Source organism: Penicillium concentricum, assembly GCF_028827145.1.
Source record: "Penicillium concentricum strain IBT 3081 chromosome Unknown utg000004l_segment0_segment0, whole genome shotgun sequence".
NCBI lineage: Eukaryota > Fungi > Ascomycota > Eurotiomycetes > Eurotiales > Aspergillaceae > Penicillium > Penicillium concentricum.
The window spans coordinates 1660161-1680827 of record NW_026622757.1 but is presented as its reverse complement, the minus strand read 5'-3'; the positions used below and the strand labels follow the sequence as shown (position 1 = coordinate 1680827).

The 20667-nt window shown below is 42.9% G+C and overlaps 7 protein-coding genes across 7 annotated transcripts; 2 read left to right on the top strand and 5 right to left on the bottom strand.

The window, feature by feature from the left end:
• Positions 1-569: 569 nt before the first annotated feature.
• Positions 570-1855, bottom strand: N7517_009577 (uncharacterized protein; the record flags this gene model as incomplete). Its single annotated transcript, XM_056727300.1, has 2 exons — positions 570-1136; positions 1232-1855. 2 exons carry the CDS (start codon positions 1853-1855, stop codon positions 570-572), a joined length of 1191 nt encoding a protein of 396 aa, XP_056575872.1.
• An 839-nt stretch (positions 1856-2694) lies between these two features.
• N7517_009576 (metallophosphatase domain-containing protein) lies at positions 2695-3588 on the bottom strand (the record flags this gene model as incomplete). Its single annotated transcript, XM_056727299.1, has 1 exon — positions 2695-3588. The coding sequence occupies one exon, from the start codon at positions 3586-3588 to the stop codon at positions 2695-2697; it is 894 nt and encodes a 297-aa protein (XP_056575871.1).
• Positions 3589-8838: 5250 nt separating this feature from the next.
• Positions 8839-9207, top strand: N7517_009575 (uncharacterized protein; the record flags this gene model as incomplete). The annotated part of the gene is made up of 2 exons (XM_056727298.1): positions 8839-8917; positions 8969-9207. The coding sequence occupies 2 exons, from the start codon at positions 8839-8841 to the stop codon at positions 9205-9207; spliced, it is 318 nt and encodes a 105-aa protein (XP_056575870.1).
• A 2938-nt stretch (positions 9208-12145) lies between these two features.
• Positions 12146-12382, top strand: N7517_009574 (uncharacterized protein; the record flags this gene model as incomplete). Its single annotated transcript, XM_056727297.1, has 1 exon — positions 12146-12382. One exon carries the CDS (start codon positions 12146-12148, stop codon positions 12380-12382), a length of 237 nt encoding a protein of 78 aa, XP_056575869.1.
• An 82-nt stretch (positions 12383-12464) lies between these two features.
• On the bottom strand, positions 12465-13121 carry N7517_009573 (uncharacterized protein; the record flags this gene model as incomplete). Its single annotated transcript, XM_056727296.1, has 1 exon — positions 12465-13121. One exon carries the CDS (start codon positions 13119-13121, stop codon positions 12465-12467), a length of 657 nt encoding a protein of 218 aa, XP_056575868.1.
• Positions 13122-15606: 2485 nt separating this feature from the next.
• N7517_009572 (uncharacterized protein) lies at positions 15607-17648 on the bottom strand (the record flags this gene model as incomplete). Its single annotated transcript, XM_056727295.1, has 6 exons — positions 15607-15725; positions 15762-15956; positions 16016-16108; positions 17434-17506; positions 17565-17570; positions 17628-17648. The coding sequence occupies 6 exons, from the start codon at positions 17646-17648 to the stop codon at positions 15607-15609; spliced, it is 507 nt and encodes a 168-aa protein (XP_056575867.1).
• A 12-nt stretch (positions 17649-17660) lies between these two features.
• On the bottom strand, positions 17661-18056 carry N7517_009571 (uncharacterized protein; the record flags this gene model as incomplete). Its single annotated transcript, XM_056727294.1, has 2 exons — positions 17661-17771; positions 17865-18056. Coding segments are annotated over 2 exons (303 nt in total), but the record flags the coding sequence as incomplete, so codon positions are not given.
• Between the last annotated feature and the right edge of the window lie 2611 nt (positions 18057-20667).

Here is a 20667-nt window from a genome sequence, read left to right as displayed (position 1 = left end):
GAATTTTTCAATTTCAAGGTTACAGAGTAGTTCGTGGATATTGCAGCTGTATAAACTATCAAAAACATCAAATGCACGCCAAATGCACTTATGTCGTACACCATTTTGAGCTATGATTGGTACAGTTGTGTGTTCTAGACTTGATGTTGAGAATGTATATAGTCAAACTGACTTTGGTCCTCGCTGGATCTCGAGAGGAATCGTCCTTCGTTGATGCATTATTTTCCTTGGTCATTTAGCATTAACCGCTCCCACATAGCTTTATGCCTTTCGCCGTGAACTATGACTACTTTCTCACCTATCGTATTTAACCACAGTTTATGCAGAGAACTGCGCATCGATCGTAGTTGTTTGACGTACCATTGAATGCATGGATTTTGAGTATTAACTACAAGAAAACTCATTTAGCTCCGCTCGCAATCAGGCAATGCCCATTTGACCATCCAGTCTGACATTAGCACCTCTTCAGCAGTCGGTCGCTCTTCTGGCCGAAATGACAGCATCCGACGCATCAAATCTAGAAATGCGGCTTTCTCCTCTTTCTCAATCTCGCCTCCCATCTTCCGTCTCTATTTCTGCACACCGATCTCAAATGATTCCTCAAGAGGAGGCCATTTATTTTCCTTATAGGACTCCGTTGGATATCTATCCTCATCGAAAAACCGGGCTCGTCCTTCCCAGAGCTGCCACCATTCCGGTGGCATAGGCCCTAGTACATCGACATGCTGAGCCGCTATCCAATCCTCATCTATAAGATCGGTGCTAAAGATGGCCTTCATTCCGATAATTTCCCAGATCGCAGTAGCCAGACTCCAGATATCTGAGGAATATGCGAGCGGAATTTGCGATTCGAACTTGGCTTCTGGAGCCCGAAACGCGATTGGCGTATGGCAGTCTTTCCCAAGACGAATGTCTGAAGCGGGGCAAAATGCCTCACCAAAGTCAGTTAGAAGGGGGTGTGCGTCGGATGATGAGAACTTCTCTGCGTATTTCCCTAGGAATAGCGGCACAACAGCTTTGGCCGGGGCATTATGTGGTAATGGTTCTCCATCACGTCGTGTGATAGGGACTGTCTCAGGTTCGCCAAATGTTTCATAGAGTTGCTTGATAGAAAGCTCATCAAAACTTGACGGGGGCTTGACCAAAATGTTATTCAAATGAATATCTACCACCGAAGATATTGGGTATTGGTTAGCTAGTATATAAATAGATAGGTATGTTTATAACAAACCTCCATGAACATAGCCTTGTGAATGTGCATAAGCAACAGCCTGTACGAGTCGATATGATAGTACTCGAGCAACTGGAAAAGACGACTAAAGGAGACCTCTCTGAGGTTGCATTGTGTAGGGGCCACCGTGTAGCATATATGTTTTCCGTTAGGACCTCGCACTTCAAATTCATCTAGAAAAACAGGTACTAAACAACGGCCAGGATGTACCAGTGAAAAGGAGGAATGCGGAACAGACAAAGCCCTAAGGACTTTCGTCTCGTGCTGAATCGAGTCGGCCATGCTAGCTTTGAGAGTAACATATCGGTTTAAATAAGCATCTCGGGCAAGCCAAACCGTAGAATAGGTCCCAAAGCCAAGCTTGTCTGCAATTTTATAACGGCCATGTAGCACATCACCGACCATAATTGGGTGATAACCCCCGGGCTGGTATTCTTCGAGTCTCTCCACGCCCTCGATCCAGTCATACTCGGCGCGATTTTTCTTGGACGTTGTGGTGCCCGGTCGTTCGAAAGACACCCAGTGGGGCTTTCGGCGCCATGGGAATTGGAAAACTGAAGTTGAAGGTCGAGATGAGCTCGAAAAGAGTACAGGGTGCACGAATCTCCTCAAGGAGCGTCCCATGGTATGCTGGCGTGATTGTTTGAAAAAATAGCCATGAAGCTCCCTCAGAAGGGGTAAATCGATGTGTCAAGAGGTCGGTCAACTTGAGAAGTGTCGATATTGGGGGGATTCGAGTGGCAAAGCCTCCTGTCATGTAAGAATAGATAGAAATGACGTATATCGTTTGCTCCCGGTGTATCTAGTCTTTCATAGTCAGATAGCCCCTTTCTTTCTCCACGCATCTACAGATTTTCCAGAGCTCTCTATTTCTTCGTAGATCTGTAGATTCTCTGTCTCACACAATCCTTGGATTGGACGGCTACTAAGATATGATCCCGAGAGCGTTGCAATTCTTGTGGTGCTCTCATATGGCAGGATATACATCAATGTGGACTTCGATGTAGCGGCCTGCTGGAAAATGGGTGTTATTATCGGTTGAGCACACCAATTCACCGCCTCGCTCTCCGCCACTTCTCCAATTGTTCTCCCTTTCTTCTTACTATTCTATGTTAGAATCCAATATAAGTGTGTAGGGGAAGTTTAGAGGGTTTTATGTGAGGCTAGCAGCAACTGATTGGCATCTACTCGGTATATAGTGGAGGATGTGTGTCTTTTTCAAGGGCATCGTTATTGCTCAATCTTAGACTGGCTGATCTATAGGGCCATAATGATGGAAAGATGACGACAAGATAATGGTACATATCTATCACAATGATATGATGGTTATCTAAGGGAGTTTTGGCCACCTAAGCACCTGGCATACGATTTCTAGTCCAAGGCCACAGAAGATAGCCCTTAACTACATCTTTCGATTTAGAGGGGATAAGGTAAAAATATAGGAAATTCAAGGTACTGCAACATCAAATGACAACTTTGACGGGCTGTCTCCGTTCATCATCCCGCAAACCTCCAACCGTGGCTGGATTCACAAGTAAACATTTTGCCTCGATACTCGGATTGAAAGGTGTCTTGAGAAACTCGCGTATTGTATACAGAAGATTCCAAATACCTCCTCTAGCAATGACCGTGCACTCGTACGCCTCCTGGAGCGTATCAAACAAGATCCATTCGGTGCCTGCTCCCGCATGGACATGCCCAAACACATGTAGCCTAGGCTTGACTCTCCATAACTCCCGCAGTAGGTGAGCACACCCCAGATTTAGCAAATCAAGATGACCAAGTGGCGGACCGTGAGTGATTAGCACATCAATCCCGTCAGGCACTGAGCCAGTCCATACGTCTTGGTTGGGAGGATACTGAAAGGCCCAGTTACCATTTCGTCTAGTAAAAGGACTTCCGTAGATCCTGAGCTGGCGACCATTTGCACAGGAAACTGTGGTCTCCTCGTTTTCCAGGTAGATTATTTCACCCCAGTCAAGCTGGGCTCGCTCAGAGAGAGCTTGGTCTGAGTCATCGCGCGTTGCGTCGAGTAACACATCGTGATTGCCAGCAACAACTATTTTGGTGGGATGAGGCTGGGCGCGTAACCAGGTGAGCGTTGCCTGGAGTTCCTTGAACGAGCCCGATTGTGTGAGATCACCAGCATGAATGAGAATATCTCCATCGGGAAGACTAGGTTGACAGTTGTGGGTATCGGAGACGCAAATGATAGCAACAGGATTTGTGAGTGGTTTTGCGGGGATGATTTGATACCAAGTATACAGCTTCCGCGCAAGAGAGATACAAGGCTGAGCCAGGAAGTGTTCCCATGGTGTGGGCGGTTGTCGATTAAGGAGGTCACTGAGGCTGGACATGATTGAAGACTTCCAAGGTTGGTACCTATGTAGTTGTAATGATATATGTCGCTGTAAGGTGGTATTTGCTTTAGGCAATCACAACTGAGTAGACCTCCGCAAAGCCCATAAAGCCTAGCGCCCAACCCAACCCAACCCACTAACTGGGTTGGGCTTTAGGCCTATCCTCGGGCCCACCGGTGGGCTATAGGCCCGGGGTGAAAGCCTACTAGGCCTACGATAGGGGCCCAAAGCCTAAAATAAGCACTAAACAATTTAAACATTCTAAGAAACGTGACTTCTTTAATTACCTTATATTTAGATCCCGTTTTTAGCCCTTAGATTAGGGTAATATTTTATTATTTTAATTAATACGTTATCAATAACTAGCTAAATTTATATATTACACCACAACGCTAGGTGACGGTAAATTGAGCGCCGAAAACGGCTACCTTCGACGCCGTTTTAAGCGTTCTTTTTACCCAGATTCTTAGTCATTAAATTGTCACGTGACTAGCATCTGCGTTATCGTCCCCTAGTCACTGAGCGCTCCCTGAGCACTCATACTTGCTCAGGGATCAGCTCACCCTTCACTCAGAGCATTCATTGTTGATGATCAGGGACGTCATAATGTTCTGCTCACTAGGTTAGCCGATTATAGCCGCTGTTTGTAAAAATAGAAAGGTCCTCTTGTTAAATGCTGAACCCTCCCCCTAATCCAAGCCTTCTGTTCCAATATTTAAAGAGCCTTCCCCCCGTCAAGTCTTGGGCTTTCTTAGAGCACTTTACCTAAGACTTGTAAGTACATGATCAATTTCCAATCCCTAGGTCTTCTAGATCTTAGTCATTACGGGTTTCTTTCTCTTATCTTCTTTTTTTACTATCCTTTACTTTTTTCACTACCTCCTGCCTACTCTAATTCATGCCATGTCTGTTCTTGATACCGTAGGGAGTGGGAAAAAGCTGGCTTATAGCCCTGAGTACTACCGGCGACGTCGTTAGTAGCTTGAGAAAGGCATTATATAAAAACGATATGCTATATTAACAAAGAATAACATTGATAAAATCAAAAAAAGATGGATTAGGTAATGAAGTACCTGATCTCTTGTCCTTCTGAAACTGATCTAAATAGGCACTGTGAATATTTAGGGAAAGATCCTCTCTAATTTCTTATTGCAGTATAGAAGGGAGATATCATGGTTTTTCTCGAGTGGATTCTTGATAACTCTAAGATTAAGAAGTTTAGTAGTTTATATGAGAGCTGGAGGTAATGGTGCTAGCTCTACCGCAAAACTGTAGGGAGAAGTCTTTATGCCAAGAGTTGTCAGGATATCAATGATGTGAGTCATTTTTGTTTCTTCCCTTGCTCGCTTTCTAATAAAAATGTAATAGTACATAAAGGAGCATCTAGTCATAAGTTACAATCTCGATATGTCTGTTGGGGAGAAGCCTATGATGAACGTTAATGATTTGTACATTGTTATCCACCACCATTGGATAAGAGATATAACCCCCTATCCCGATGGTCGTTAAATAATTTAACTCGCTTTCCTACTTCTGGTGTTAGTATATACCGGTAGTCGACTAGGAGCGCTGGTTTATGTTGACCGAAACGAGCGGACTAATATCTAGCATTTCTTCGGTGGTGTAGATGAAATTGAGGGACACGACGAAGATTGGGACCTCAGAAGATGATCTAAAAACACTTTGCTACGGTCAGATTAGTTTGATTCTACTCCTAAACCCTAGAGGTATTCGTGACTATCTTGTGATGGAAATTGATTTGAAGCATACTAAGGGTTATTATACCAAACCAAAGAGGTCAGTGATTGTAAGGCTTTGTTTTACGCCAAGCTAATTTATCTAATAGAAAAATCTTCCTAATGTCTGAAGTCAAACAACCTTTCTTCGATATAATTGTCCTTGTGCTTATAATGGCAATCCTTGACGATGCATTTTTGGCAAATATTTATTCTGTCGAGGATATATTCGTGGCTTGTGTCTCCCCACCACGTCGTTCAGTTAGACTGAAATTCAAGAAAGATAAGCTCAATATGCCAATTTGCCGCCAGCCAGACTTATATTATTCCGGAATGACTACTCACCCTATGAAACCACTTAGGTATCACATATACCTCCATTATTTGCAGCGGCTGAGCTTGGCCGTTGGGATGATTAGAGTAATGAGACCTTACGACCTTCGGCGCGGTACTAGCGAGGTAGTTGATAGTGAGTTTGATGCTGTTAGTTATCGTGGTTTTTCTAGGACTGATATACGGAATATTTTCAGAAACCGCATCTCTACCCTTGCTACAATAAGTAATAGGTCATGTCTATGCTAGCACATTTCAGAAGTATATGAACGAACGGGTCTAGACCTATGTTTAGGCTTCATTCCTTGGAATTCCTTCGGAAGACGCATTGATAAATATCCTTAGTCACCAAAAGTCGCTATATTGACCCTCGAGCTCCGTCTAAATATGATGACCTACCTGAAATCAATAGAGCTACGCTTTTAAACCATCTAGAGATCCTTAAACTACAATATATGCGTGATACCCTTGCTTAAGAGGCCAAAGAACTTTACGGATCTATGAAAAATGCAAGCAGTACTAAAATTGGAGAGCTTAAAGCGAAGGCGGATGCTGCGTTGAGAACAGTAAAAAAGATTTTAAAGGAAACCACATTTACTGGTGCCCGCAATGAGTTCTTTGACACTATTGATACTCTGGAAATCAATAAGCAACTTGATCCATCGCTATCGGATATGAAATAGGATGCTTACGAACCCTAGAAGATCGTCTATCACCTGAAAGAACGTCGCCAAGTAGTAGACTTAATGCAAGTCCTATGTTAGGAGCTCTCTGAAGAAGATGACAAAATGTAAAGAGTTGTCTTAATCAATGCCCTTATTGATCTTGGCCGTGTCGAAAGGGTGCTATCTGAGAACTTGGTCTCTAAAAAAACGACAAAGTATACAATCACTAATGGAAGCGAGGAAGCCTCGCTAGATGAGCTCACTCGTTTAGAGCCGGGCTTTTCTCTATCTCCTGAACCACGAAGTCGTCCAATTTCTATGATAACTCGGCACTGCCTCTTCTGTGTGTTTGAGCCAAACTACTAATGTTGTTTTGTATCGGCTCGGAAGGCCAGAGAGTATTTCGAAAAGCACCTCCATATTTTTAAAAGTGACCAATTTATTTCTTGCCCTGATAAAGTATGTGGACTCGCCTTTCGTGGACATCAAGCGTTTAAAAGCCATGTAGAGAAGGTCCACTCGATACGTTACTTCACTGAGGCGCAACGTATTAAGGCTGGCTTGTAGAATATTTATTTATTCGTAGACTGTAAAGCCCGCGGTACGCCGAATCTCTTTGCGTAGAGAGTTTACATTCTTTGAGCAAGACATGAATCTATTACTAGTCAAAGTACGGACAGAATAGAGTTACACAGGATTTACCCCTTGTCAAAGATTGACGAAGCTGCTAATGAATCATGTCAAAAATTTCACTTTTATAGCTGCGTATGAAGAATAGCTCTGCTAAGATGACCGAACGCCACTAGATTAAGTACTAAGTTGCACTCCGTTCTTTATGCCCTCCTTTGAACCAATAGTAGCCTCAAAATATGCCTTGTTTGCTTCACTCGTTGGCTTTTGAATTTAAACTTCATTAGTTAGACCTCTTTACGTTTGTAAGTATACTTGCGCTTTTTTCTCTATGATTGTCATACGTATAAGAACATGACTCAATCGTCCGGTTGAATATAGATCGATTACGAGATGTCCTAGAAAACCACGTTTAGGTGAATGACACCTTGCTTTGGCTGGATACTTTCCCTTACACAAGCCTTATAGTACAATACAAAATGCACCGCTATAGTTTGTTTGTTAGTTGTATGCTAGTTAGGTAAGTAATGAAATGTTAGTGGTATGTGATGTATCGTAACACCCGGCTGTTGGATAAATTCGTGACAATACACCTAAAAATTCAAAGAAGCTAGTGTGGCTCACCTCCAATTCTAGTCATTAACGTTGATTAGGAAACTTACACCACGTAATTGTTATGATGTAGAGTTGGACACCCAAAATCAAGTAAATTAACAAATATTGTCCGTTCGAGGTTTATCCAGCTAGTACTCTCGAGCCTAAAGGTACTATAGAAATAATCCTCTTCTGTTCTTCAAGGTGTACATATTCTCCGTTATCAGGTGGCGGTGCCGGGAGAAAAATCCGATCTAGCGGACTATATACGGTAATAGAGTTTTTACACCGTCAATAATATTTAACTTCAATGAGCTCTGCGGAGTGGACTTATCAGTAATTTGACTTGTGTATATAGTCGTGTTTAGTTCTTAGAAATGCCATTACTTCGACCTAGATTCCTGGTAGTATGTAAGGCTTATAACTTATTGCTCGTGAGAACCATGACTGATCCGTCAAACAAGGCTCAGACCCTTGATATATATTCAGCCCAGGCGTGAGCGGTTGTGTCTCTTGACGACTTATCGGTCAAGTGTAAATATCCCAGAGGGCCAACCGGTCAGTGATGACCACAGTTAACCGACCGGTGGAACTTATCAGCTGGCTATGAAGCTTGGGCAACGTTGACTCAACCACGTTTTAGCAATATTCGTCAAATGACCATCTGAAGAATTGTCTCGTTCGACCATGCCCTCATACTTTGCAGCCCACCCTCTTGGCTGATGTGTCTAATTTCGCTTCTGCCGCTTGTTAGATAAGTCGTCCCAGTGATGGCTATGTGTTCTAGCCCATATGTGAGATCCAGCGGTCTTCCAGCTTCTGGTTTGAACCCACCCCTCACTTTAAAAAAGCTAATTATTAACCGGTCATGTCTCATTTTTGACCGAGCGATTGAACTAAGCGTTTATGATGTGTCTCGCTCGTTGTGTCTTACACCGTCATTTCCAACTATCAGATAATCCCGCCCGACTCAGAGTAACTTATAGACTCGACTGTTAATTCGATGGCGTAGAAACCACAGTTGTCGCACTAATTCCCCTATGACCATGATACTATGGGAGCGAACTCGGAAGAGCGTACAATCAACTTTCTAACATTGCTCAAATCTGAGCTGTGCTACCGAAATTTCATCTTACAAGCTGTTAAGTAAGGAACGACGATTTGGGGGTATGTATTTACTGCAATAAGTGAGTGTGACAAGGAACACTTTCCAGTAAACGTATGGCTATGACGACGATAAATAGCATCGGCAGCCCCAGTCGAAACATTAGATTTCATTATCTGCAACTATGCCTGTCATCTCTCGTCAGCCAACGCGCTACTCAGTGGACGAGCTCGACGCTATGCCTTTACTTGGTCGCAATCCTAGTAAGCGACGGCCGCGGAAGTCTAAGGGTACCAATAGTCTGACTGAATCAGTATTGCAGCGAGACCAGCCTACACTACGACTGCGGTTTCAACAGCGATGCTTGAAGCCGGAGACGTGGTGGACATCTCTTACCGCTTTTGGTGCCTACGATGATATCTCGCACATGCTGGAACGCGAGAAAGCCATTGCAACGGAGGAAACCCGACAGGAATGGATGCGACGTCTGCGGCCTATGCCTCACCGTCTAAGCCCTCCAGTCAAGCAAGGAAAACAACACAAAAGGAGCTAGATAGTTTCTATGGGTCACAAAATGCTCTGAAAGGTCGAGCCCTCAATCAATAAAGAAATATCTGATTCAGAGTACACATTGGACATACATTTTCCCTGTATGGTATAACTATAGATGCGCTCGAAGTCAGTTTTGTCGCTTTACTATATCTCTTTGATAATTCAGTTCATCCTGTAGGGTCAGTCATCAAATCGACTATTGAATGAATGCCGAAAGTGTTCTCTTTAGTTGGTGTTAAAATACTACAGTATCTATCACTACATAGAGTTAGGAGAGGTTTATCATTCCTGATCGACTTTAGTGCCGCTTAGGGAAGGCTATTCACTCAACAAAGAACGACGGTAGGATTTTGATTGGTATATCATAGACGTAAATACACTAGCTTCGCACATTCCTCCCAGCACATCTTAGATAGAGTGGAAGTGTTCGCTCATGACTTTATTATATCTGCTTGCTTACATTGATATGACTCTCAAATGAGTAATTGGGAAATGCTTTAGGACAATCCTATGCTACGTGGAGTAACATTGCCCGCTTAGGCCGATGAACCGTAGACCGTAATGGTCACTGGTCTATATGGTCGTACACAACACTGCAGCCTCACTTTGATGCGGCTCGCTCAGATATCCCACACTAAGCCTTGGCGGTAGGGCCAGAAAAAGTTGCTGGATAGATTAAGCATGGAGTGAACGTTGAACGCTAGTTAGAAGTAGCTTGGAAATTAGCTAAGGGGGCTGAGGAAAATAAGGAAGCTGAGGACTGCGAACTTCGTACCACAGTGAAATTTGTCTAATGATGCCCCACCATCTACTACGGACTGAACCAAGTCATAGTATAAAGGTACACTAGGCCCATGACAGAGGAAACAGTATCAGCCATGGATAGTCCCAGTAAAACGCCAGAAATAAGTGATACACAAAGAGAGGCACCGCTTTATATATAGCTAAGTTCAACCGACCAGACTTTGCTTACTGGTGTTGATACCCCGCTGCCGGTAAGAATAAGATATGAACTGAACGGGCCACGCTGACTAGCCAGATCCTAAACCACTCCATAGAGAAGCAGATATTGACTGTAGAGCCCTTCCGACCCATACTTGATATCTTGAAGCAGATCGAAGAGGAAGATTCTGAGCTTGTATGTTGGGCTGCACGTCTCATGGCGTACGTTCGGTGTTTGTGGGATTCTTGTGTATCCAAACATATAGATATTCAGCAGCTCGAAGAAGAAAATAAAAAGCTGCGGACCGGGAATATTCAGCTATACAACGATGGAAACCAGTTGAAGCAATGCTAGGATGAGCAAGTGGCTCGCCTGTATGCTATTGATGATGCGTTAGACGAAGTTCGGGGAAGGCTTATCGGCGTGCTTAAAGTTTGGAACGAACGGTCTGTTGGCGACTTGGCAATTCTGCCAGAGGATGGGTTTCCCCGATGTTAGTCGTTGCCGCTGTGAAGGGGAATCAAATGTACAATGGTAGAAATCCAGCCCGACAATAAAAACTACTATGTCCTAGACTAGGCGATTTACCACAATTGTTAAATAGGTTGATGGTTCAGCGACTGAACTTCCAGCATTTTGTACAATATAATATGAAATGATCATCTAGGTGGTCAGAACGTATAATTGTAGCTATCAAAGTCAGCCAAGAGTGATATTTCCTCGTACGCAGCTAAACTTACCTCTAGAGATAGCAACCAGCAGTTCCGGACAACCCTAAAGACCGCGACGAGAAGAAGCACCGCTGCTAACCCGGTCGTGTAAAGCAAAGCACAATATAATTATGTTCGATTCCGGGAATATATCGTTGTATACCTATATAGCCACCATAAGAGAGAAGCCAAACTAAAATAGTCCACAAAGTGAAGAAAGAGCACAACACCACGGAGTGGCGGGTAAATATAAGTACCAACGAACATAGATATGATCTTGAGAGAATGTAATATAGTGAGAAACCGATCCTCAATCGAGATGGTGTACTGATGAGGTTTTGCAGCAAGATACTTATTCGGAGAGACTGTCTTGGTGGTCAATGTCGGAACCGAAAAATTGCCTTATACTCTAGCACCTACCACAAGTAAAAATGCAAACACGCTAGCTATTCCTAGAACTAACTCTCTTGGAGTATCGTTTGTTCCAGCCCAGCTCAGTCCTATATAAGCTGTCAGTAAGATATCTTTCGGTACAGACACTGTAAGTTCCAGAGCCAGATTTGAAGTGCTTCCCTAAACTGCTCGACGAAACAATTCAAAACGTACGAGGCTGACTATCAGCAGTGCGGTAGCCAGGGTAGTATACACTGTAGACGAAACCAGCATGACTGGCTGGCTTATTGGTAATGTCCGAATACGAGGGAATTAAATTGAACTTATACTGAGGATGACCTATAAATGTATTAGTTATTTCGCAACTTGCAAAGCCTGATATCATATATGGAAGTCTAAAGATGCTGTTTTAATCTGTAACTGTCGTCGTCAAGCTGCCACCACCGAGCCGTCTGGGAGACGAATGAATGCCCACCTAATGGGATCCTAGGAACCAGCTTTCCACTCAGCAGCTTCTACTACCACTAAAATTTAGGAACAAATTGGCTCAAAATCTACTTAACAAGCCCTGGCTCCTAGGAATGGTTCCTCCAGGAGTGAACCGCTTACCGCGGGCTCATTCAAACTTTGTCAGATTCCTTATAAAGGTGCTTGCACCCCTGCTACCTCATACAGCGGGAATTAAACCCCGTTCCATTCAATTTTTTCTATCAAATCATCATCACGATCACTTCTTGGTAAGATCTCCCTGATTCCTGAGAAATGAAGGTATACTGATTCTTGTCAACCTCCAGCTCACTGCATCTGCACCATCTATCCCAATATCTCATATTCAAAGAGGAATCCCATTGTTTTTTCGTCACGATGGGTATTATGAGATCGCATGCACTATAATGAACCAACTGACGGCCTCTGATATTGGCGCCCTTTTAGCTTCAATTCGTATTACACCCACCCAACGTATCAAAGAAAAGTTCTTACAGCCACTGCGAGACCTTGACCATACCATGCAACGGTTTGAGCCTTGGTTCCACGATAAATGTCAGGTTCTCATCATCGGCCCAGACACCGTTCGATTGAACGCCCGAATCTTCAAGGCAGAGGAATACTATAAGGAGAGTAGTCGTTGACGCGGCACTGCATATACATAACATTAAATCAAATTCCTCTCCACAAGAACTTATCCCAAGACTAACAGGACTCAAGACATGCTTAGCTATCACAAAGTTCCTCCACCTGCGTGACATCTTCAGCAAACGTAGCGCCATATTCTCTCATCATCTGTATCTTCTCATCCATATTCATCGCTAAACTCATTCTCCCAAAATCCTTTGGAAGTTGCCTATCACTCTCATATCTCAACATCCATACACCCACTCCATCCGTCGGCCAACCGAACACCAGCACCTTTTCTTCTTCCTCCGTCATCTCCCTCGCGCCTAACCGTACTTCCAGCCTGTCCTCCTTACTCGACCACCACTTAGCACCAGTCCGTCGCATGAGATTACAGAATCTGTCTTCTTCGTCGTCACTAGGAGAGCGCTGCGACTCATGAAAGCGGGGGAGTGATAGGAAGAGCATGTCGAGAAGGTCAGCCTCTTTGACGAGAACCCCGCCAGTGGAGGGGTAGCCGTAGACAATACATCCTCCTGGGCCGGTGCCAAAATTGGTCCGTTCAGTCGTTGATAGAGGGAGTATGGAGCATAAGGCCCAGTCATTCCGCGAGTCCCCTATTTCTATTCGCTGATGGAAATAATTCGAGATAGGACTGATATTGATGGGAAATATGCGGCCAATGGTTTGTTGGCCGAGAGTCGATAGAAAGGTAGAGATGATGGCGACGAGCCTAATGTTAGACCTCCAAGTCATGTTTCAATATGGCTACAAACAGAACAAGGTCAAAGCTCCGAATGAGCGTGCTCTTAGTGTCATGCAGATGACCGTTTCAACATATAGAGGAACTAGGGGAAGCTCCCTTCAACTGATTAGGCAGCGACCTTTTGACATAAGCAAGTATTGCTCTGCCGAGGTCTACCGCTAACCGATGGGATGTCGTTAGCGTTATCGTAGCGGTAGGTGTGTCCTCGCCAATCGGAGCTATGAACGCCGCCGCTATGTAGCCCTAGGGCTAGGTCGAATGGGGAAGAATCCAAGAATAATTAGTATGGATAAGAAATGGTGGGGATTACGTGATTTAGGGCGAAGAGTAGACCTTATAACCGCCCACACAAGCGAGCCGCCCACCTAAACTAACCCCTTGACTTCAACTATATTTATCTCAACCAAAACGCTATTAAATTAATTCAACTAATCAATTGGTCTATTTGGACATGTTTCCCTTCTATGTCCTGGCAATCTGCATATTCCACACCCCCGGGGGGCCGTGTACGTGGCTGAATAGCCGATTCTCCAGGTATACTGGGACCCGGAGGAGGTGCTTTACCTACTTCCTGTTGCTGTATAATCAATGCAGAGGCTTCTTCAACTAAAAGGCCTTCTTTAGTAGGTATCTGCCTCCGGGATCTCGTACGCTTTTGCTTCTGCTTCTCGTTGGCGGCACGTAAATCGCTTACTTCTTTCTCAAGAAAAGTAGCAGACTGTATAGTGATTTAACAGGCTTTTAAGACCTGATTTATCGCGCAATTTAGCGGACTCGGAGGGCTCCTCGATCTAGCACGAAGTAAAGCTTCAATTGACGAAGCTTGCTTTTATAATTGCACGTAATTCGAGGGCGTTTTTGGGTCCTAATCGCTCCCCCTACTCGGAGGGGGTGTAGGGGTTCGGAGTCGAATATTAAGCTTTGAGATCACTCGATTAGGTGCAAAAGGTACTAGACCAGCTGCTCTAAAGCTATTCTTGATAGTCTCTGGTTTAAAAGCTTTAATTCGTGCGAGGGGGTATGCTTCGAGGAAGTCAAGTTTATCGATATAGTTAATTCTATTTCTCATTTTTGTCTCCACCAGCCGACCATATAATCGTTTTAACACAGCAAAACAGCCAATATCGAGAGGCTGTAAAAGATGAGAGGAGTGCGGAGGCATATAAATTGGTATAACCTTATTTTACTCGCAAATTTCATCGAATTTAGGGGTTAAATGGCTTCTATGTCCATCAAGAACTAGAAGCCTATAACCCCCTTCGTACGTAGAGAAGTGCAAGGAATAAAGAGCTTCTCAAGCTAGCGAACTCCTATTTTATCTGAAGTCTAACCATTAGGACTAACTTCAATTCGCTAGTCGTTTGGTAGGCCTTCGAACCATGATTCCACGTAGACTTTGCCTTTAAAAATAACACACGGAGGAAGCGCCTAGCCAGCCGAATTCGTACACTCAATAACAGTAACCCATTCACGATTTCTAGGTTATAAAAGTGAGCGCCGGCCATAGAATTCGCTCCTCGTTATCACCTTCGCTGTGGAAATTAACCCTATCGCGAAACTAGTCTCGTCGAAGTTATAAACGTCATCGGGGTCGATCCTAAATTAAAGGATAGTTTTTTGAATAAGATCAAACCATTCATTAATGATTTTTGGGTCTTCACACTTCGCACGTTCGTAATTATAGCGTCTCGAGAATCGGGAGGAGAGATCAGGGTGTCGTTTTATGAAATTCGTAACCCAGTTTTCGCCGACTGAAAGAGCTGGGGTTATTCCACGTTGTTGAAGTAAAAGATTCGCCATTTCTCGTATAGTAGCAGGGCGGGGAGCTACTCCACGAGAATCTATAGAGAGAATCCATTTTTGAAGAGATTCCTCTTCTATTTCTGTCAATTTATGTGAATTTGCGCGTGTAGTGCTTCGTTCAGTGTGGCCGGAGTAGAGTGCGCCAAAAACCGCAAAACCGCAAAACCAAACCGCCCCAAACCGCAAATGGTTTGGTTTTTGGGGCCAGTTTCAGAAACCATTGCGGTTTTTGGTTTTCGAGGCCCAAACCGCAATGGTTCTTGGGGCCCCAATGGTTTGGCAAACAATGCAAACTGGGTGGGTCCTTGTCAGTGTATAATTTATGCGGGTTTTCTCTGTTTCTTAGGGTATTTGACTTCGAAGATATGATATATGTGAAATAAGTGCTTTAGGCTTAGGCACTTGATTTCTGACCGCGGTCAGAAATATAGGGTTCTCTTATTATAGTACTAGCTTTTTGACCGCGGTCAGAAATTAGTGTAATGATTGAATTCGCTATCCTGTTGATCGCTAATAATACTGGTATAGATCCTCGTCATGTCTGATCCGTTTCCGAGCTCTTACAGAAGCACGTATCTGAGTGCTTTTATCTTTATTAGAAGGAAGGGGAGGGTCAGTATCATGATCGATCATAACCTATATATCCTCCCTACCTTGCACCTCTTCCTCTTCCTAGGTTTGCTCTTCCTCAGTATCACTAATCGGATCGACGTTCACTGTATCAGTTGTGATTTCCTTCTCCTCCTTTGCCGCTTCGATCTCGTCGCGAGTAAAGAATTCCTGTAGGAATACTGCCTATTCCTCCTCGATCTCGAATTTTGAAGTACAAAGAAACATCATTAACTCCTGGATAGTTGTTGCACTTAATCTTCCACGGCGATAGTGACAGATATCTCGGGCAGTATTAAAAAGTCGTTCAACACCAGCACCAGTCGCAGGGACTAAAAGCACATCTCGTGCAAGGGCTACAAGAGTTAGGAAACGATAGGCATTCTCCCTCCAAAACACTAAAGGCGCTATATCTATAGTAGCTTATGGGATAATTAATATCATATAAAGCAAAGTAATTAAGGATACATACCACTATCAAGATATTGCGAAAGCTCATCGCCTGCTACAGCAGAGCGGGGACGCTTTGGCTTTACCATCGAGTCTAGGCGCGATATTCCTCCCCCTAACGAAAGAGATAGAGGAGACGTCGGTTGCTGGGCAAGACGTTCTTTATAAACAGCCAAATGCTCTTCAAGAGACTTTCTGTATATCGTACGCCAACGATCATCCCAATCATCTGTTTAGAAGAACTAGAATTTGTTCGCTGGAGCTAGCATTGTAGTGATTGCATAAAGATGCCCTCGTACGTTATCTGTCTCAGAGTAGTACTCATCAAGCTTCTTTCGCGCAGCTTGTAACGCCTAAAGCATCTATCGCTTCCAGGTAGTCTTCTTCCGCGTAAGCTGGGTGATTGATAGCTCTAGGTGCTCAAACAGCTTGTTATAAATCAGAAATACATGATATATAGTGGCATCCCGGGTTTTTGAAAGTTCAACTGTGAAATCAAAGAAGGGCTGGGTAATAAAGAGAAGGTAGTCAACCTAGCGCCATTCTTCGTCCTCGAGTACCATATCAGGCCGCTCATACTCATCACAAAATAGCTGGAAAAACGATCGTAAGCGTTTTGCACGTCGAAGCATTAGAAACGTAGAATTCCAGCGTGTCTTAACGTCTTAAAGAGGCATAAGCTTTATTGTTTCGCCTTGTAGATTGTAGAAGGTTTCCCGTCGTTAGGGACTTGCATTCACATAGATCGCAAGGTTTCGAATCTAGATATCGTAGTTAGTATAATATAAAAACTCTAGATTGTATAAATATATACCTTCGATAGTGTATTGGCAATATTTTGCTTAGTTGCATTCATACGCGCTGACTAGGATCGCTGCTCTGTCCACCGTGTCTCCGTTGATTCATTGAGCGGGCAAGCCTTAATATACCCAAGAAGCTCATTAAGGCTCAGCTGAATCACATAGGCAAGACAAGGGACCCTAATAAGGGTAGTGTCTTCTGATATTGCTTGTTATAGTGTATCAACCAATGTCTGGTTATTTGATACATTATCAGTCGTGATTGCGAAGACCCGATCTTCGATCTTATGTCGCAAAAGTATATCGAGGAGTACAGAACTTAGGTTCACACCAGAGTGTGATCCGTAAAGGGGTTTAAAGCCGAGAAGAACCTCACGGTATTGCCAGTCCTTATCGATAAAATAGCCAGTTATAGCCATAAATGCCTATGTGAAAGGCGAGGTCCAGCAATCAAGAGCAATTAATATTTTTGTATCTTCTAGGAGCATTCTTAGAATTCTTTCCTATTGTTGTTATACGGAGGATTGTAGCCGGCGTCGTATAGTCTTTGCTGAAGGGATATCCGGGACCCTCGGTGCAGATTGGGCTATCTAGATTAAGCGATGAAACTTAGGATACTCGATCAGCCGAAAGGGAAGACGCGCGACCGTAAGAAATGTAAGAAGCTCTTGTTCCCATATCTCTTGACTAAATTCATTGGCGATCGGCGTATTCTAGTTATAGTCTAGGAATTAGACTAGAACTAATTATAATAATAGACGAGAAACATACCTTAAGCTGTAAAAATCGAGTGATATCTGTCCCTTGACCTTAGGTAGCTTTTATACACCCTACGCTAGAAAGGTGGCCTTTCATAGTTGAGGTTCCTTAACGCTGTTTCTTCCCATCTTTTGTCTCACGGACAAAGTTTAGGTGCTCAAGAATCTGTCCACAGCGCTTACACATAACCTTTGCAGTACCATCAGAGCTATGGGCGACCTAGTGAAATGTGTCCCAGGTACTAGACTAATGTTTCGCGTCCCAGGATATATGTTGTTTCTTACCGAAGCCTATCTCTAGCCACCAACTTACCCAGTCGTTATAGAGCATTTCGTCATAGAGAAAATAGACCTTCTTACGACCAGGGCCAACACGTGTGAATGTTGAAGGGATTGATAGAGGTAGGGACGGTCGGAGGAAGTCCGTTTCGAATAAAGGTAATGTTTCCTGACTCTCAGATAGATCAGATATAAAAGGATGATTGTGAGTATAATTGTCGAAATCACTATCGTAGATCGATAAGGAGAAGGCAGATTACTGGGTTTAAGACATGATAAGTATGAAAACACAACTACTAATGGTAAATACTAAGAGGGAAGGGTCAGACTTACATAAATTATACAGATTCTAACTAACTATATAGACGCGACTGACAGGACAACAAAGGATTCCTAAATAAGTGGATATATCGCGATTTAATTAGTATACTAAGCCGCTAATTAGATAACAGTAGCTTACTATATAGGTCAAAACCGCAAGAAACCATCAAGAAACCGCAAAAAACCAATAAAAACCGTAAGAAACCATTAAAAAACCGCAAGAAACCGCAAGAAACTTTAAATCATTTTTCCGCCGAAAGCTACCTCGAAAATTGAGCCTAAGGCAGCAGCTATATCAAAGTCTCAACTAAATAACTAAGTGACTTTAAACTAATTTTACAGTCTATAAACTAAGGAGTTATTATTAAAATAGGATAATATTTATAAAAAGGATAATTCGTAATTGATTAATATAAGTTATAATATTATAATACCTTTATTTAAAAAGTTGTAGGGAAACTGTAGTGATCAGGGAAAGATATATATTAAACTGTTATATTGAATATATATTTCCGCGATAAAATATAGAAGAACATCTAAGACCCAACAATTTCTCCTTTTTATTATCCATATAATAGGCTGATACTAGTACTAGTTAAGGCTTAGGCTCTACCCACGTAGTATATTTCTGACCGAGGTTAGAAACAAATACTACCGCCCACGCGGATATAAAGTATAGTTGTGACCAATACAAGGTTAAATAACAGTAATATATTAGCATGAGTCACCCAGTTTATGTATGCCAAGACCTCAATTTTATACAAAAATGGTTTTTGTTGGGGCCCCATTGGGGAACCGCAGTGGTTTGTGGTTTGGTTGCGGTTTGGGTGGTTGGAAACCGCAACCACTGCGGTTTGGTTTTTGGGGGCAAACCTTGCCCCCAATTGCGGTTTTTGGCGCACTCTAGGCCGGAGAGGCGATCGCGTAAAGTTGTACGCGGTATATTAAAAACGCGCGCCACTTCACGAATTGAAGAGATTTCTTTATTCTTAAAAGCCTGAATAGTTAATAGAATCCTACCCTCTTGCTCAATTGAATTCCGAGAGCTTTGAGAGCGAATTGGTGGCATGGTGGGTGGTTGAATTGACTAAGTGCGAATCCCGAGACGTGTTTTAGGGGAGGTGGGCGGCTCGCTTGTGTGGGCGGCTCGCTTGTGAAATACGTTATTATAAGCTAATTAGTTATAAGTGTCTTTATCTATAGGTATACCCGTGGGCACGCCTATAGGAATATACCTAAACGCCTATCTTAAGTTACAATCGAAGGATTTAAAACTCCTAGAATAATAATATAAGTCTTTAAGTGATATAATTAATAGAATTTAGTGATATAAGCTTATAAAATAAGAATTATACTAATTATCTTTCGATCTACCTATAAGAAATATACTAGAGTGAGAGATAAAGTAGAATCTATAAGTAGTATTTTACTTATAGAAAATGCTAGGTATATACCACTAACTTAAATATATATCTTTAAGCTATTATAGTATGATTTGATAAGTTAATAAAAATACCATATAACATAATATATTTCGATTAAAATTTTATTCTAAGTCGTATTATATATATACTAGTTTCTTATATAGATAGATATTTTAGTAAAATTTATAGATATTGTAGATTAAAACTGCTATTTTACATAGAGTTAGCAAAATAGGTATAAATAACAGTTATTTATTATGTAAAGTCAGCGAGTTATACGTCTATTTTGGGTGACTTTATGCAATAGTGGGCATCGTGGGCATGCCCGCCGTGGGTATGCCCGTGGGCCTTAGGCGTTATGGACGGGCACTCGAAAATCTAAATAGCCTAAGGCCCACCGTGGACGGGCCTTGGGCACCTCCTAGGTGCCCATAGACGGGCGATGTCGCAGTCTAGGTCGGGTTTCGGGCTTTTCGAGCTTTGCGGAAGTCTATGTCGGGCTTTGGTATGGTATTCGATGTAGGTACTACGTATACATCTAAACTGCCATGTGGTCTAATCGAAAAACCCATGATTAAAATACATAAGATTTGACGCCTCTGCATTTCTCTTTTGGTATCTGTGCTTCTGCCTTACGCCCAAAAATTACTGAAGACTCACGAGGTAGCTCACGTTCGATTAGTCGATTAAGTCCACGGCTCATGACTACGGGGGACCACCGCCTACCTAGCTGTAGACTTACCTAACCTTAGTTTAGTCTAAGAGTATGCCCGTACCATCATCTTATATCCATAAGTATTGAATATTGAATTTTGGACTGGTCAGTGGAATAACCCTCCCACAATAGCTTCAACATCCAGTTCATTTTCAAAGTTCTCGAAGACATCCAGAGACGACATTGGATCAAACAGATTTGGATGGTATGGCTGATAAATTGGCTTCGGGCTGTTTGTTGAAGGCGTGTTCTGGAAGCCAATAGATGTACTTTCTTTATTTCGCAATTAGTTCAGGTGACAAAATCGAAAGAAGCGTTATGCTTACCAGAGGATATATGGGTGGAAGAGGCACGCAGATCTGAATTTTGTTGCGCGG